This window comes from Triturus cristatus, chromosome 10, assembly GCF_964204655.1.
Source record: "Triturus cristatus chromosome 10, aTriCri1.1, whole genome shotgun sequence".
In the NCBI taxonomy this organism is placed as follows: domain Eukaryota; kingdom Metazoa; phylum Chordata; class Amphibia; order Caudata; family Salamandridae; genus Triturus; species Triturus cristatus.
In genome coordinates, this window is record NC_140593.1 from 1,170,689,395 (window position 1) to 1,170,708,919 (window position 19,525).

At 40.3% G+C, this 19,525-nt stretch overlaps 1 protein-coding gene across 1 annotated transcript in view; it reads right to left on the reverse strand.

Annotated features, from left to right (window-relative positions):
* Positions 1 to 19,525, reverse strand: part of LOC146796884 (extracellular calcium-sensing receptor-like) — a 73,234-nt gene that overhangs the window by 16,337 nt on the left and 37,372 nt on the right. Inside the window, exons 2-4 of the mRNA XM_085631417.1 lie at positions 8,107 to 8,398; positions 2,952 to 3,788; positions 2,464 to 2,691 (exon numbers count right to left, since the gene is read on the reverse strand). Of these exons, the coding sequence (XP_085487543.1) occupies positions 2,464 to 2,691; positions 2,952 to 3,788; positions 8,107 to 8,398 (1,357 nt within the window). The remainder of the gene's footprint in view (positions 1 to 2,463; positions 2,692 to 2,951; positions 3,789 to 8,106; positions 8,399 to 19,525) is intronic.

Genomic DNA, 19,525 nt, shown 5'->3' on the forward strand with positions numbered 1-19,525 from the left:
TAATGAAGCATGTCACTCTCAGGTAAGTGAGGGTTCTTGCCCTTAAAGAAGAATTATTTCCGAAATTGCCAGCAGCCAAGACCGCTTTCAACAATGGATGAGAGAAAGCTTCCTCTGTTCAAATGGAAAAAAGAAATCCTTGTTCTGGGAGGACACCAGCCAACCTCTCTCACTTTCAATTACATATCTAGCCTTGGACTAGCTCAAATCACTTTAAACTCAAAACCCTGCTTCACCCTTCGATTCAACACTGTGGCTAAAGGGGGCCATATGCAGTCCTCCATGCTCTGAAAAATTCTCCCTCTTCAGCAAACCCTATGATCATATAGTTCATTAAAAGTGACTTGCTTAGAATGCCTACACCAATTTAATGTCATCTCTGTAGTACCGGACTCTATAAGAATCTGAATGAAAGACCTGAGAACTATATTAAACCATATGAAGACCTGAGAATCATATGAAATTATGCTGATGCTAAACCAGCTTGGAAAACATCTGGCCGCTCCCTGTGAAATTCTGCATTATACAGAAGCCTACTGGAACAAATAATAGCCAATTTTGGAAATTATTGGCTCCTCACTACAAACTCATTATCAGCCTTCTGTTGTGCTCTTACATGGGAGTACTGGACCTCAAGGTATGGAACACCCAGGAGCCCAAATTCAGAGCTGGCCATAATTACTCTAAATTCCGGAACTTCTTTTAAATTAAATTATACAAATCATTTGTTTGAACTCCTGTATCTCTCAGTATTGTGATGTCATAATGCTGGATTCCTATTGCCTGTGTATGATTTAAAAAATCTTTTTTCCTGTTCTTTTTTCTCTACATCTCAGCTCTATGAAGCTTCTTTCTAACTGCCCAAATATCCTGATCACCCTCTGAATCCTTCTTTTCTCCACCATCCTCTTTTCTCATTCTCGTGTCTCCATACTCAACCTCGTAGTCCCTTAACTCCATGCCTCATATACCCATCTATAGTATTATATTTTCCTAGAGTCCTCCTGCCCTCATTCACTATCTACTTGCCCTTCCCACACCATTCAGGCCTCTTCTCCTCTTTCCCATATTTTCCCACCCTTACCCCTCTTCCTCTTCCTTTTTTCAGTACCACATCTTTATATTATGCCAGCATGTCCTTTATCTGATTATATCTATACAGCCACTCCTAATTGCTTTCTTCTTTCTTTCCAGCAGCACTACCTTCTCTTTCACCTCCCTATGCTCTTTCCTCTCACTCTCCACTCCTCTCATCCCTGCTCCCTTGCCTCCATGCTCACACAGGATGCCCTATCCACCACCTTCTGAAATTCTCCTCTTCCCAATTCCTCTACAGATGTATCTCAGTTATCTTTACCATCACTGGTTTTTCCTTCCTAGCAATCACCTTTCTCATCTCCTCTTCAACTTCTGGTTTCTGAGCACCGCCTATCTCTTTTAAAATGTTTCACATGGCAGGCACTCCGAACAACTCAGCCTCATCCCTGACCAAATTAACCACAACACATCACCACATTGATTACACTGCATAACAGCCTGTCCCAAAACACTACACTGGTTGTATCACACCACTTATCAACTCATCATAACATACAAGATCACATTACATCACAAGCATTGCTGACCTTAAAACATTTTTCTACACACAATGCCTTAAAAAGTAGCCAAGTTACTACACTCACTTCGAGCAGTTGATAGACCACTGATCACCACAATAGCTCTCAAAATGCTCCACATCAAACACAATTCAACAACAATAGTCACAAATTACTACAATTCACAATACGACACTGTGCTATATTTGAACATACCCAACATATCATATGGACATGTCGATATCTATTTTTTTATTACACACTAACATAAAACATCCAGTTACACCACCACATCTAGCCATTCTATCGGAACAATACCACCTCACCACTACTCTAAACTTCAACTCACAATGACATCCATTCCACCTAACCCAAAAATGACATGTCAAGCCATTCTCACATCTTCCTTCGACAACCACAAAAGAACTTAATTTACAACGCACCTATGGGCACCAGAAATCAAATACTGCCATATGAAATCCTTCTGTTTTGCCTCATTTATGAAATATCCAGCACTGCACTGACTCACTTATAAGATCCTACACAAACACATAATACGCCACACATTACAATGTTCTTTATCCTCACATAGGAGTCTTCGAAAGCTAATGGCTTCTCCAATAGAACGACGTTGCAAAGTACAAACTATAACTTAACTTAACACTCTAATCATAACATACGCTTCACCACTAAAATGTCCCTGTGCTACACCCTACCGCTGACCTACACCACATCACATCATACACGAGATCCAATACAATAATAAAGCTATCAACACAATATTGTTAAGGTGTTAGGAGCCTAAGTGAATGTATAAGACTTGTGTCCTGAGGTCAATATGTTGGAAACGCTCAAAAAATATTCTCACCAGATTGTATTCTCCACCCCATAAGATGGCTTTTTCATCAATCACCATTTTAACTCCTGGAGGAGCAATGGCATCATAGGTCCCCACTTTCACAAAGTTGCTGGTTTCACTGGATGTCATGTGCCAATACAACAAGTCCAGGAATGGCGGAGAGTCTCCATGTTCATCGAAATGGAAGTTTCTGCCAGCAGAGGTCAGCATGTGAACATTCTTCACATAGTGCAACATCTGTAGACATAACAGAAAATGTGACTTGAAACAAATTGAAGTTAAATCTCTGACTTCATTCACCCCCTCATTGAGTTTGCTCACAAAAAATGTTAGCAAATATTGTGAATGAATGATATACCATTGTGTGACCAAAGAATCAAAACAAATTCTATGGCAATGACATTCTTTTTGGGTATTAATGGCATTGCTAATTTATAGGTAAACTTCTAATGAGCAAGTTCTGATTAACTACATCCACAAAGTATATGTTTACTCACCTGCCACGGTTGAAATCCCTTAGGATCGGCACATGATCTTTGAATGAATGGACCTTCTTGAGGAATGCAGTGAATCAGATCTTGCAAGGATTGAGCCAAGGCATAGGTGGCTTTATGTGCAGAATAGGAGAACCTGAAATCATTCACCTCAAAGACAGAAGCATCAAGAGACTCCAGCTTTTCTGTCCCAGTGCAGAGTCCATTTTGATTTGCAATTCCAGCGGCTTGTGTTTCATTCAACGCATCCTCCCATTTGCAACCAAATGCTTGCTCCCAGAAAGTCTTCATGAATGTATCTTCAGTTTCCTTCGAAGGGTGGGTGCTGTGGAGGAAGTTCCTAAACCCAGGAATATCTCCGCTGTAGACTGCCAGCCCCAGGGTGCCATTCAGCAATTCCCACAAGTCCTTCCTGGAGAAAGTGAATGATGGAATCCAGCTTGTCACTCCAATCCAAATTTTTCCAGAGACTTTTTGCAGAGACAATTCCTTTAGAATTGGTGTGATATGAATTGCAAACGTGTAGCACACAATCACATTAACAGTGGATCTTTCCACTGTATCAATTATATGGCTTAGGGAGGCTTTGGTAGAATGTAAGGGAAGAATTTCAAAGAATTCAGTACAGATTTCATTCTTTTCTAACTCTTCCTTTAGGGCCTGACTGCCTTGACGACACAGGTCATTGTCTGAGGCCAGAATTCCTATCCATGTCCATCCAAAGTGAAGCAGTAACTGTACCAATGCATTGGGTTGAGATGCGACGCTTGTCACTGTCCGAAGAAAAGAGGGGAACTGAAGTTTGTCGCTCAGAATAGGGAGTGCTGCAGCATAGCTGATCTGTAAAACAGGAAACACACTGGTACTCTCATTCTAAAATACTTAAGTTGAATGCTTTCAGACTAAAATGCTGGTGACAGAAGTATGTGTTGTATCACTTTTATCTTTTTGGCTATTGCATTTAAGCAGTAATTAATCACAGAGGAAGAAAGGAAGGAAATAAGGAAGGAAGGAAGGAAGGAAGGAAGGGAGGAAGGAAGAAAGGAAGGAAGGATGGAAGGAAGGAAGGAAGGTAGGAAGGAAGGAAGGAAGGAAGGAAGGAAGGAAGGAAGGAAGGAAGGAAGGAAGGAAGGAAGGAAGGAAGGAAGGAAGGAAGGAAGGAAGAAAGGAAGCAAGGAAGCAAGGAACAAGGAAGGAATCCTCATCCTAGGGCCCAACAAGTCAGCTTGGGAAGACTCCTGGTGGCCCGCTGAGCTGGGAACCCCTCCACACCTACTGACCATGCACGAAACCTCGGCATCGTACTAGACTCGTTGCTCACCATGAACCACCTGATCAACGCCATCAGTTCATCATGCTTCCACATTCTTCACCTGCTTTGGATGATCTTCAGATGGATCCCTACTGAGGCCCAGAAAATGGTCACCCATGCACTCATCAGCAGTTGTCTCGACTACAGCACTCTAGGCAGGCGCCACCCAGAAACTACTCAGGAAACTTCAGAATGTACAGAGCGCAACAGCCAGCCTGGTCCTCAACATCCCCCGCCGCAGCCACATCTCCGAACAACGACGAGAACTCCACTGGATTGTGGTCAACATAGAGTCACCTTCAAGCTCCTCACTCATGCCTACAAAGCCCTCCAGGATGCCGGACCGGCATACTTGAACTGCCACCTCTCATTCCACGCACCATCCAGACACCTCCAATTCGCCCAACTGGCGCTCACCAGCGTCCCTCGGATCCGCAAGACCAGGACTGGAGGAAGTTCCTTCTTCTACCTCGCCGACAAATCCTGGAACACAATGCCTCTCCACCTCAGACTATCCCCATCTCTGACACAATTCAAGAAGGATCTCAAGACCTGGCTCACAGTTGGACCTGCAACCACCTCCCCCCACCCCACCAATTACTTGACACCCTCACGGGTGAGTAGCCACACTTAATAGGTACTGATTGATTGACTGAAGGAAGGAAGGAAGGAATTATTAATTGGCAGTGGAAGTGAGAAAGAGGAATTGGAAACTTGTGCAAACCAGCACCAGAGCTATGAGCTGATACTATCAACTCGTTCAGCTTAGTCATACAAAAGGCTAAGGAATGGGTGAGCCTGCTGATCTGCATTGTTGATGCATCTTATAGTTTGAAGTATCTGGCCCCACAGAGTATGTATGAGTTTAAATACCTGTGGAGTCCAGGAAGAAATCACTGTGTACAAACTACTCCTATAGATTGTCAATGTTATCAAAAATTGTAAAACTTACCAAAAAATGGTATGAGCCTCCTTTATAAAAGGAAGATTACAACATAAAAAGAGGTTGGGTTTGTGCAGCCAAAGAAGTTTAGGCTCAAGAAATGAATCACAACACTTAACACCTCCTGAGCGGAGCTTGCATGAAGAAACAGTATTGTTATCTGAAGAATAACAAGCTGTCTTTTCTGTGACGTGTGGAATATATAGAACATGTTGCTTTGTCTCATGATAAATATCAAGATAAATAGTAATAAAAACACAGTGTGGAACAATTGATTTGTTTTTCTTGTTATATCATGGAGTATACATAAATATGTAAATTCTGCTAGGGAGGGGATTTTGTTGTGACTGCAATAAAAGGGGGGGGGTGAGCAGCAGACAGGGGAGCTGTCTCTTGACACTTACCACCACTATCCCAAGTCTTCTCTGCCCCCTCGCCTATGTTATCTCTGACTCCCTTCACAATAACCCATTACCTCCTCTGCACACCCCACTGCATGTACCTATGTCTTCAGTGCTCCCTCTGCCCTGATTCTCTGAGCCTCATCCCCAAATTATCATGCCTTCAGTGCCCAATCCCACATAGTGCTATTCCTTCTGTGTCCCCTCCCCATGTCTCAGCTGCCCAGCTTTCCACTGCCCCATTCCTCCAGTGCTGCACAGTGTCTGCATTGCACTCCTCACTCATTGCTTCTTGTTTCTAGTGCCCCCCTCCTGCACTGTATTACTACCTTGCATGCTCACTCCCCATGACTCTAGTGCCCCCTCCCCAGATTCCACTGTGCCCCCTCTCCCCACTTTCTCCAGTACCTCTACCTTCTGCTGCCTCGTGCCTACAATGCCCCTCCCCATCACTCCAGTGTCCCCTCCCTAAATTCCGCAGTCCCCAGCGTCTCTAGTTCCTCCTCCCTCTGCTGCCTCATAACTCCATTAAGTCTTCCAGTGACTTCAGTGCCTCGCTCCTGAATGTTTGGAGTGTGGTCCTCTCCCGTGACTTGAGTTCCCCTTTCATCACTGCCCCTTCTCATCGCAGAGAGAGCGCAGCTTTCAAATAAAAATCTGCCTTCTCTCTGGCACCCAACATCATCGTGATCTGAGGTGCGGTTCTGGTGGAGACAGGACACGTCAGAGGCCGTGACCTACCACATTTTCTAGCAGTGACCAACCAAATGACTTGTGAAATTTTTGTGACAAGCACAAATTCTGCCTGTCGCAAAAATATCACAATCTCTTGATTTTTGGAAAAAATATTTTGCAGGCAGCAAAATCCCCAGGGATCTCATCATATCTATGCAGTTTACTTTAAAAGGTAGATAGATAAAATTGTGATTTCTAAAGCACACAATACAAAGTTTGGCTTCATCACTAAATAATTGCTTCTAATTGCCAGCCATCTCCATGATACTCATTTTATTACGCTAGAAGATCAAAAGATTGAGTTAAACCCTTCAAGGAGTCCAGCTTATATGTTGCTTAGTACATGTAGGTGTTTTGAGTTGTATGCAGCCCCTATCCCGCAGTTTTTACCTTTCAGTATGTTACCACACAGGTAAGTACCATGCCGGTAAGTACCACGAAGGCCCCTTTGTGGTACTTTACCCTGTGGTACCTTACCATGCAGGTAAGTATTTTTCTTAATGACATAAACATGATGTCATTAAATAAATTAAGGTATAGGGTAAAGGTTAAGGGATGGATAAGGGTAATGGAGGGTAGAGGTAAAGAAAGGTAAAGTATTAGAGTTTAGGGGAGGTAAAGTTTTTTTAGGGTTCAAGGACAAGTAGAGGTCAAGGGAGGTAAGGGATTTTTATGGTTTAGGCATGGGTAGAGGTAAAGGAAGGTAAGGAGTTTTTAGGGTTCACGGGTAGGTAGGGATAAAGATTACTCCATTTCTGCCACTGACATACGCCTCTGATGACCCAACAGAGTAATTGCTGTCTGAGATTTTGCCATTTGTCCATCTATTCTATTTAGAGTGGGTGGACAAATGGCAAGTTTTCACTGTCCGTCACCACCAGGTAAAATGTGGTGTTGAGTGGCAGTGAAAACTGCAAAATGACTCCCAAACCATGGGAGAAAACTCCCATGTCAAGGGGGTCATTGCTTATTTTATTTTCAAAAACAAATTCCCACTTTGGGACTTTCTTTTTGTAAATAAATAAAATACTTGAATTTTGACACATGGCTCGTCATGTTCATGGAGCCGTCAATGACACTTTTCAAGAGATATCCAAAGGCTGGAGGTATCTCTAAATGTGGCGGCCAGTGTACCTCTGCTATGGTGCGAGTAAAGGACTCCGTTATTGCAGCGGTACATAACCTGTGTATCATAATCTAAATTAGTCCCTAAGGCTCTGATATTATATTGAACTTGATCTTCCAGTAGGTACATTAGCAAAAACTGTAAAGTAGGTGTTCATACTGGAACTCCAAAGGAGATACGTCCTCATGGCTCTTCACACAATACCATGCTGATAAACAAATGTGTGCAAAGCACTTCAAGAGGAAAGCCTGCACTGGGCTCAGGAGGAGAGCCTGCACTGGGCTGAGGAAGGGAGCCTGCACAGGACTCAGGAGGTGAATCTACACTCTGGAAAAGAGCCTTCACTGGGCTCAGGAGGGGAGCCTTCACAGGACTCAGGAGGAGAGCCTGCACTGCACTCAGGAGGAAAGCTTACACTGGGCTCAAGATGTTTTTCGGAACCTGTCTTAACTCATTTCTTTTGAGACACTCTAGAGAGAACTGTGCACTAATCACGACTCTCAATTTTTAGGGACATAGAAGGAATTTTTTTTGTATTCAAATAACTTTCATAATGTGATCTGACTAACTTTACCTTATTCATAAAAACTATTTATTTTTGGCATTCATTACTTTAAATTCATTCATGATCCATTTGATACCTGAGGAAACCAGCTGACTCCAAGTATTCTGGCCATGGGAACAGCTCCTGCTGATGGTCCATCACCAATGAAGCCAGCTAGCTTGGGACTTGGTTGACAGCTGTAGTTAGGAATTGTTTCTTTCCCTCCGGAGAGCAGCTGCAAAGTCCCTGCAATTGCTCCCAACTCATAGAAACAAGAATCATAAATGTTAAACCCCAAGGTGGTGTTCGGTAGAAGATAAGAACTTCTGTTGATTTCATTAATGGCAAAGACCATGGTGAGGACCATTTGATAATATTCTATAAAAATCCTGCAGATAAAGCAAAATGTTGCGATAGTGAATTTAATGCTAAAACATATTCTTTGGAAAAAACACATTTAGTTTCATTTATGGCATGAAGAGGAATATTCTTTATTGTATATGGTTATTTATAACCTTTACAACAATGCAAAGTAAGTATCATTATTTTAAATCTACGTTAAAAAACATAGCATAAAAACTATTTATTACATTGTATAAAATTGTATGAAATTGTGTAAAAATTTCAACTTTTCGTTAAATACATTGTGTCCATAACAACACTCTAAGGACTATATGCTGGTTCTTCAAAGATAAATGGTCATTATGTGAACTGGTTGCTTTTCTTGAAAAAACACAGCCGCGGTTGTAATTTAAACAGCTCTAGAAACAGAATATTGTAAAACCATTGAAAAGTCATATCTCTAAGAACTAGCAGCTTTACACTTTTTTTACCATCACGTCTCACCAAGTGTAGGATCATAAGACAGCAGCTATTTCTGTCTGATTCTTAAAAGGATAAACAGTCTATAGAGAGCAATAGTCCTTTTAACCTCTTATCTCACTAAAAGTAGAAGTGACTGCTTTCAAGACCAAGTTATACATAGAAACAAAGGTTATGTTTGTGTTTAAGATATGTATATATATGATATCACTAATAAGCACAGTTCTTAGTCCATTTTTCTTTTGTTGGAGATTTTCTTAAATAATGGCATTATGAACCTTACTTCCCTACAGGCATAGGGGGCTGCATTCCACTCAGTCAGGTGATAACGGCTTGCCTAGATGAGCATTTTCCCATGTTCCTAAATAGTGATTTAAAAAGTATTTTCCTTTGCACCAAAGGTACAGGACAGACACATAGAATATGGATTAATGTTTCTTTTTTAAATCCACAAAGTCTACAAGCTAAATTTAGTGTCTGTTGTTTCCAGAATGCAATAAATTCTTTAGATTTCATAAAAACAAACTGGAATAACATAAATTGATGCTTTAATCTTAATGAAAAATGTTTTGCTAAATACCCCTGAGGGGCTAAATTAGAATAAGAGTTTATTACTGTCCAGGCGTGTCTCCTTAGTGTGAATGCGTTTTTATCTGTTTGATGCCATTCGAGTTGCAGCTCTTAGCACTTGATTGAAAGATGCTTTCCCCATTGTTGCTTTCCAAGCTTGTTGCATGCCGAAATCCTTTATAGCCAGATTTGAGTGACTTACCCTGGACTCTTTTGTTTTACTATATTGCTGTTCCTCTATTTCCTTTCAGCATAAATTGCTAATAGAACCCCTTTCCAATGCTCGCATTCTCCAACATAATTTTATAAAAGCATTTTCGCACTGATGTACTTGATTTTTTTATCCAAACTCTAAATGTATTTCGGCTGCTGAGACACATTTTCGAATATTGAATACGGAGCAATAATCTTTTTTCTGGCTCTTGTTCAAAATGTCTATTTCCAACCCCCGCATCATTTCTGTACCGCAAGATAACGAAGGTAGTAACCGAGCCTCCATAACCTTGAGTAAATGATTTAGTGACTGACAATTCAATTTCTCTTTTAATATTTAGAATCCATACATTAGTGATTGTGCTTTAGCCTTGGAAGGCTAGCAGATGGGGTATACCAGTCATCTGCTTATCCATAGTGAATCCCAGATATTTATATGAACATACTACATCCAGTTTTTTCCCTTCCAACAACCATGTATGATTTTTACACTTAAAATCGACCAGCCGTATCACTTTGGTTTTGCTTGAATTCAGATATAACCCTTGATTTACCATATTCTTATTAAGGGCATTCATAATCTGTTGTAGGCCTATTGGTGTTTTACTTTGTAGGACTATATCATCCACATATTATAAACAGCACACCTTCTCTGCAGCAAGAATTGATGGATGAGTACTTTCCAAATCCAAAGTGTCGGCCAGATTGTCCTGATTTTGGTTTTACTTGGCTACCACCTCCTATTTTAACTTGTGCCCAAGTTTACGTATATTATTCCATAATTGCCCTTAGGAATTCTTCCGGAACTTCCTATTCATCCGTTTTTTTCCATAACGAACCTCTAGGCACGCGATTGAAAGCAGATTTGAGGTCTAGTCTATAAAACATGTATATAAAGGTCCTTTTTTTGTGTTTCACCCTCTCTATTAATAGGGTTAAGACTGTATGATTAGTTAATGTCCCCATTCCTGCTCTAAACCCAGTCTGAAATTTTGGTATTAGTTGTTTTTCTTCTACCCATGTTTTTAGGTGTTGCAATAAATAGGATGCATAGAGTTTCACCTCAACATCTTTTAATGCTATAAACTTGTAATTGAGAGGTATTGCTGGATTACCATTTTTGAATATAGGATGGGTAATATTGCCTTTCCAAGACTCAGGTATCTGGTTTGTGTAATTTGGCATTTGGGATACCATTTGGACCTGGTGCTTCCTCAGGTTTTAATAATTTTATTATTCCTTTAAGTTGTTCTGTGTTACATAGCAGGGTTGTTCGATCTTCCTTTATGTAACACTTTATTTCATCTATGTTTTCTTGTATTCCTTGGGGAGTCTTACAAATTGTTTGGGATGACATTAAATCCTTTACTCGTTGTTTCCGGTGTTGAGGACATGGGCTTACCAGGATGCTGCATCAATCGCTGCATTATTCTGCCTTTCCTTTCCTAATGCCAGGCCATTAACTATTTGCCAGACTTTTTTCCTGATTTGTTGTTTACTAGTCTCATGGAGTTTGTTCCATAGATCGTCTGAACATCTTATTTTTTCTCTCCAGCATTTTTTTATATTTGAATTTTAGATTTTGCAGCAAGATTTTATTGGTTATCTTGCCTTGTCTTCGTTCCTGTGCCACTAGTCTTGCCTCCCGTATTATTTGAGCTTTTTGAGTAGGTCCTTATTGTTCCAAAGGTTCCTTGTACTGCCCCCTCCTGTTTTAGCTCCTTGCAGGCACTTCAACAGTTGGGTTTTTGATGGATATTTAGCTAATAATAAATCTCTCAGGTGTTTCCATGCCTTTACGCGAATATCGGTTTCTGATTCTGACTCTTTTGCAGTTAACTTACATTTTATAGACACAATTGTTCCGATGCTGTGATAGACTTCTGCCATCAACGTCTCAATAGTGTTTTTGTTGTTTTGTGCCTTATTGCCATATGTGCCTGTTTCTTTGCTTTGTTTGGATGTAAATAAACATTTATAAGCAGCAATACCTTGCAGGTCTGACTTACAACCTTAGGCTCAAATTTAATAACTTAAAGACAATAAAGTCCCATGTCCAATTGCTCTATAGCCCAGGTTTATTTGGTGGAACAATATGTTGCAAGTCCCCCTTTGGTGTGACCATATTTCCTATATGACATGGTGCAGGCAGGTTTAGAAGCTGTAGCACAAAGTAAAGCAACACTGGTACAGTGCTAGAGACTTGAAGGAAGAAGACTACCACAATTTTGAAATTAAAATTTGTGCGGAGAATATATTTATCCTTATAAAGATATGTTTTGACTGAGAACACACTGCAGGTACTGACTTACGACTATTGCTTTACATTGCAGGATGCTGCTGTTGTACAGTCCTAATAATCTGGACTCCATAAGGTTACCACAGTTCACAGATCACTGAATGACAATTGACCCCCATGACATATATTTGAAACACTTAAATGGAATTGCTTATTTTTCAGATTGCATAACAGAGGTGGCTTTGAACTCTGACTACTATACTGCTCAATAACAAATATACTATCCTAGACTGGTTTGAGTTTATGGTACTTCTACCACGTGTACCAGTAATACTTTGGAACCTATTCACAAAGGTATGTTTACATGAGTAGATCTCCTCATATGTAGATCTGTACCTACACCTAGGTGTAATATATGTAATTCACCAATTCCATGCGTAGAATAGATTTCCACCTAGGTGTAGGCTTACAAGACACCCTTCGAATGAGAGTATGGAGAATCCCACAAATGAACAGTGAAGTAAACAGTCATTTTCTGCCTGTTTGTGTTAATCTGTGCCACCATGGCAGTGATCTGCCTATAGAAATTAACAGGCAATTTTAAGAAAAGTTATTGTAACAAATAAAGACTATTGGTTGTTTAATAAAATAAAATATTAAAGCATAGCATCCAAACTACTATTCACAGAGGAGTGTCACTCTAACAAGGGAAATTACACCAGTTCTAAAACGTACCATACTATTACATCTTGGCTTCATTATTCTTTTTAATTTTTTAATAAAACTAAATTAAATTAAAGTTAATGGGAGTCTTCCCTCCCCACAATTTCATCTCTCATTTTTGTTGAATGCATGACAACCTTGAACGCAAGTGATATATTTTTTAATTTGTGTTTTTTATTAGTTTATTATTTAAAATACATTTCTTAAATTGTTATTATGTTTATTAAAAATAAATATGTAATGCTCTATTTTTCCCAAAAATAACAAACAAAAAACAATTTAACTATAGTTTACTTTCAAATGTTATTTAATGTAACTTATTTTGTATTTTTTTTATATTTACACCTATTTTGCCAGTTGTACTACTGTAGTATATTTAAAATGTGCACTTTGTGATTTGTAATTGTTTTACTGTTCTGTCAGTTTGCGTTTTGTATTAACATGTTTCTCCCTTATCTCCTCCTTTAAATGTACGTAACCCCAACCATTTTGAGGTAATTATCCCCCATTTTCCGAGTGCTCCCTTTGTCCCTCCCTTCTTTACTAATATATTCTTTACCTATCAGATCATACTCTATCTTTGTCAGGAGATTTGTGAATTGCAAGTTTGCCAGTTGTACTACTGTAGTATATTTAAAATGTGCACTTTGTGATTTGTAATTGTTTTACTGTTCTGTCAGTTTGCGTTTTGTATTAACATGTTTCTCCCTTATCTCCTCCTTTAAATGTACGTAACCCCAACCATTTTGAGGTAATTATCCCCCATTTTCCGAGTGCTCCCTTTGTCCCTCCCTTCTTTACTAATATATTCTTTACCTATCAGATCATACTCTATCTTTGTCAGGAGATTTGTGAATTGCAAATTGGAGTATGTACTTTACCTATTCTAAAAGTAGCTTTGTGAATATGCTCCACAGAGTGCTCTGTACATTGCAAGGTCTGGCCACTGAATCGGGGCGAGTAAAGAGCATCCCACTTTGTATGCCCATGTTCACTAGTTGTGATTGTTCTACCACCCGCTAGGTTAACTCTGCTTCTCCCGAACTAGTCATCAACACAGGTGTGTGTAACTTGTGGGGCCAGTTTGGTTTTGTCATGTGTTCACTGGCTGGCATCAGTGTTCTGTCTTAATGCATACTCAGTTCCCATGATGAATCATGTAATATTCATTACATGTTTATGCAGTTGACACCCACACTCATCGAAATGTAGCAAGATTGAAATCTTGCCTTCTTTTAACAAGACCTTGTGGTGTACCAAAAGCTCATGGCCATCCATTAAGTCACACTCTTTTCTAAATTACACACTAAGGATAAGTGTACTGCTTCTTGTTCCCTCACAAGGTGTGTTAGCTAATCCACTTGTCTCACATTACAAATGCAGCTGATTTATTTTCAGTGCTTTGACTCTGCGACAGGTTAGTTGCAGAATGTGTGAATAAAAGTGGTGCTCATGTCATATGAGACAGTGTCAATCACTCCAGGATTTGTTAGTAACCACTCTGCATTTACTGACCCCATTACTAGTGTGGGATTGAAGTCACCAGTATGCTAACATATGTTTTATAAAAATGCAGTATGGGCTGTGGGTAGCACACATTGCATGGTGTAACTTCATGAAGCAAACCTTTGTTGTGAAGCTCCAAAATTCTTCCAGCAGAGGGTCTTGTTAAGAATCTTCTCAGAATAATAAAGATGTAGGCAAGAAAAGAGCTCTTTCTTCTTTAATGCTGGTAGAAGATGTGGTGTCTGGCACCAAGGAAAAGAGCTATTAGTTTCAAATACACTGACCCCTAATACGTTTTTGAAGGTTTACCAGCCAATATGTTTCAGATTTAGAAATCCAAAATGCTCTGGAAATCAGGTGGATTGTAACCCATAAACTGCCCATGTATTGTTTGAGAATAGTTCCTACAGGATAACAATCAGTCCTGTGAGTCTACAGGGTTATTTCCACAACCATGGATCAGAAGAATTCCATACTATATATTATAAAGGCAGTAATACCTATATTCTAGTGCAGGGTATATTAATGAACTATTAAAACAGAAAAGTGGTAGAAAACAGATTATTAGACCATATATTACAACAAACTGCAACATGTTTGATGGTGTTCATTAAATCAAGGCAGTTTTTGATGAAACTAAAACCTCTCCTCTTTAGCCCCTAGCTAAATATTCATAGCAACAAAGAGTCCACCTGAGTTTTTTTATATGGCCAGTGATTTTACTATCATCCATTTCTGCTGTGCACCCCACTTTCCATGCACTATATATGTGTTTTGTGGTCTGTTTAAACTCTTAGTGCAGCCCCATACCAAAGGTTTTGTGGGTTCCGTTTACTTTCCTCCACTGCCTTCCACAAAATTGCCTTATGCCATGACGCACTGATAAACAGGAATTGAGGGTATCTTTCCCAATGCCCATTGGTTCACATAAGGTATTATGGCCACTTGTTCAAGTTAATTGCTTCTCCTTCAAACCACGCTCCTCTCTTCTACTTCTCCAACATATGCCCTACTCTCTTGTGTTCATCCCTCTGATGGTCCTGCTCCACTCCTTCTTTTGCCTCTGCTGCACTATCTCCTGCTCCTGGCTGTGAAGGTACTCTCTGCACTCATTTTCTCATGTATGCTATTCTCTCACCTTCCTTCTCCTCTCTTTTCACGCCTATTCCTTTGTTTCCACATTATACACATCCAATGTTGATGTTTGTGTCCAACAGGCTAAAGCGCATGGTTATTGAATGCTCTGTGGAGGTCGGTTCCAGTTCCTGTTTTCAAGACAATTGTACTTCCTATTGTGCCAAATTTTCCACCACATTGGGTGCATCATTCACCAGATTGTGATTGACAGTATTACAGTCATTTAGTTGCCCTTTGTTTGGACCAAAGGCACCTGTTTAAGATCCATGGAGAGATCTGTCACAGCATACATCTGTAAATGTGTCTTGCACTCGAACTATAACAGGAAGCCAAGCATTGCAAAAATAAAACCACATAACATATATTCATGTGCCTTATGTTAACCAAATGACTGTCACAATTGGTGTAATCTTAATATGTCAGTAGGGTATGCCGTTTTAGGTTTAAACCTATAATAATTGATGAAACAATACCAAAAGAGAAATAACCCTCACCCGTGTAAATTAATAAACACTGATAAATCCCTGCACAAACACAAACTAAATGCAATTCAAAGAAAGGAAAAAGAGAGTGAAAGAGTCATTTGTATTTCTTCCTGAATGGGCCAATACAATGTAACTTTGTTATACAAGGTAGCAGAAAGAAAGACTGGGCTAACATTATTCTGCTTGAGTTTTGTTGTTTAGGGATGTCACTAAAATATTGTTTCTTCTTCCGTTTGCTTTCTTCAGTTTTGTGGTCTTTGGTCTAAAGATGCAGGGGTTGGATGCATTGTATAGGTCTTAATTATTTATTTATTTCATAAACTGTAGAGAATCAGGAAATATCAAAATCAATCATTCAATCAATCACCAGCATTTATAGAGCTCACTGCTGCTCAAACATAGGGGCATATTATCAAGAAACGGCTTTAAAATTATCGCCGCTTTAGCGGCAGAAAACTGCCACTAAAGTGGCGATAATGGGCTTGATAATATGCCCTTGGGAATTCCAATAGAAGCCCATGTTCTGGTGTCAACATGGGCTTCTATTGGAATTCTCTTTCGGCATATTATCAAGCCTATTATCGCTGCTTTAGCGGCAGTTTTCTGCCGCTAAAGCGGCGATAATTTTAAAGCTGTGCTTGATAATATGCCCCATAGTGTCTCGGTGCTACGGGACTGTGGCTGCCAATGGAAGTCAGGCAGCTAAAAATGCTCAATTAAATTGCCACGTTTTCAACTCACATTTGAAAGATCCTGCATCTTTGATAATCCAAAGATGCCTGGGCAGAGAGTTTCATCTCCTCGTTGCCAACACTGTAAAAGAGGAATCACCCCATCTTCTCTTCTTAGTTTTGAGCACAACAGTTAAGAGACCATCTAAGAGAGAAGAGCCATATAAGGCTAATATTGATATGTTATATTTTGACTAAATTTGATTATTTCACTGATAGGATAAATGGCTGGTTTCATAAGAATCTTCCCCAATAAGTACCATTCTTTTACCCACAGACAGAGAATGGGTGAAACTCTTTGCTACATCATCCCCCTTTTCTACCGAGTCAGTATTGATAGTAATTGAATTGCTAAACACCTGAGGCTTTCAACATTCAATGCAAAGTGTAGTAACAGGTATATGTGAAAACAGTGCTATCACCAAGCATCTGGGATAGTGTTGAAAACATGACACCAGACTTTTGGAAAACACGGAATTAAGGCTGGGCAGTGACCTCTGCTCTGCTTGCGAAGTTAGCAAAGTTTTCCACACTCCGCGTTATGCAGAACTCGCGGAGTTCTGAACATGGAGCAGAGTTTTTTTCCTTGTTCGCGCTTATCAACATCAAGTTGGCGAGCATGGAAAATCCACCTCCCAGTGAGATTTTTCCTCATTTGCGCTCGTCAATGTCAAGTTGGCAAGCACAAGCGAGGGAAATCAACCACATGGCGAGATTTTTCAACGCAGGCGGTCAGATTTATAAATGCGAGGAGCCGCATATGCTCATGACCATTCACGTTGGGAATGCTGCGGCTCGAGTAGAAAATCTTTTCAAGTGGCAGAAATGAAGCAGCTCCCGCTTGCGCTATACATGGTGCCATTCACGATAATTTCACAGCGTGCACAGACACCTGGTGCTGAAAATGCCAGCAAACTGCATTTTTCGAACGCACTCCACAGCTTACGGACCTCCGCGTAGCGCGGCTGAGGATTTTTTGCACTTTGCGTAGTTCTGCGAAGCAGATCTCTGCCAACTCCACCCAAAATCGATACCTGAGATAAAGTGCTTCCCTGTTCAAGAACCTTGCCACTTGCTAGATGATATGCTGAAAGCATCTTTACAATCTTCAGAGTTAATGAAAACTACTATTGACTTTGCAGTACATTCTGGTGCACTGTTTCGTTATGTGCGGGAACTAAAATGCAAATATTTCTCATTGTGTGCTTTGGGTGGCATTAAACAAAGAGTCATCCCAACTGTGTCATTTAGATTGTGGTTCTTAGTCCTCTAGGCCATGAATACCATATTACCCATGTGGCGACTGTTTACAGAATGCTTGCTAAGTGATTAAGCCAAAGGCAAGAAATGGAGGATCTTCGGAAGCATATTGAGAGTTATGTAAAAAAAAGTTCACTTTGCAAACACCCTTGTCTACCAAGCGTTCAACGTAATTGGTGTAGATGTGAAACATCTCCTTGCGACTAGGCATGGTGACAATTTTTGTGACTTTGGCACTGCAGCATGTTCTCTGTTAGAATGTTTGCTACTTTGTAAGCAAAGACATGTTGAGGAGCAATTCAGGAAATTTTATTTTACAATGCGTAGAAATGTCCCTTCACCAACCATTTGTTGCCACAGCACTTTTCACCCTAAGTTGGATGGATATGCCAGACGTGAGTCCTTTGCTTGCTGTGCCACTAGATTGAAGCTAGCCTGGCTGATGAAGGGTATTACCCTGAAACTGGTCCCAAGATGCCTGTTTCTTGTTCAGGGAGGGCCCGGCTCGGCAGTTCATGCGGGATTGTTCCCATGAGGAGTAGGGTCAAGACTGATTTGATTATGGCTGGGTCCAAACTGGGGTGGCGTAGTGAGCAAAAGAAGGATGTATTTAACCCAGATCACTTGACTGGGGGTGAGTTTGGGATTCATTCAGCATTCTGTCCATCATTTGTTGCCGCAGCACCCTTTACCAAACATGGCGTTTAAAGTTCTAGATCCCTTCAATAAAGGGGAATTTTCATTGGTCTTTGAAAAGTACTGCTTCATTTTTGACCGCTTCAATAACTAAGAGAATATGCCCAGTTCAATGCATATTTAGCAGAACCTGTCCCAGATAATACTATGTCGGTGGCCAGAGTTAGCAAATTGTGTACTGGCTTTTTTGATGTTGCCCGTCTCAAGTGCCAATGTTGAGAGAGCATTTTCACAAATAAAAGTTTGCAAACATGTATTTGGACCTCGTATACACTGTACATACACTGTCTGTAAACCATGCACTATGAGTGCAGCAGTGCAGAAAGCAAGTAATAATAAAACCAAAATGTTCCGTAAACATCCGAAAAACACTGATTCTGGTTTTTTAATGGCATGAAAATGTGTAACCACTGATACCACTGTTTTTAAAAGCATTGAAATCACTGGAAAACACTGAATCCATCCATCAATCTTGCCATCCATCCATCATACATTCATTCTCTCTTCTATCCACTCACCCACCCACTCTTGTATTTGTCCATCTACTCCTGTCATCCATTCACTCAACTTTGCACCCATTCATCCATCCTTTCACCTGTCCACCCACCTATTCTTTTATTACTTTACTCTGCCATCCCTTCACCTGCATGCTCACATATCCATCCATCACTTTACTCTGCCATCCTTTCATCTGAACTGCTCCCTCTACATTCACCCACGCATCTGTCCACCCATAATTCTACTCTGCCACCCCTTTACCTGTCTATTTCCTATCCATTCACTCATCTTTTCACTCACACATCATCCATCTGCCCATTCATCAGTCCATCCATTCATTCATCCCTCCACTCACACATCCATTTTTTCACCATTCCATTCAATATTCATTCCATCGTTCCCTCTTCTATTGACCCATCTTTCATTCTTTCTTGCCCCTGCTTGCTCACCTACTAATGTGGTATTCCTTTGTGGCAGTAGTTATCAGGTTTTGTCTGCCGAATTGCAGATAGAAGAAGCCCAGAAAGAACCCCATCATCACTGTGCTGCTAAAGAGGAGGGTTCATGACATCCTTGATGACATCTAATCCAAATTTGGCAAGGTAATGAGTGGAAGACAATTTTTAAAACCAAATT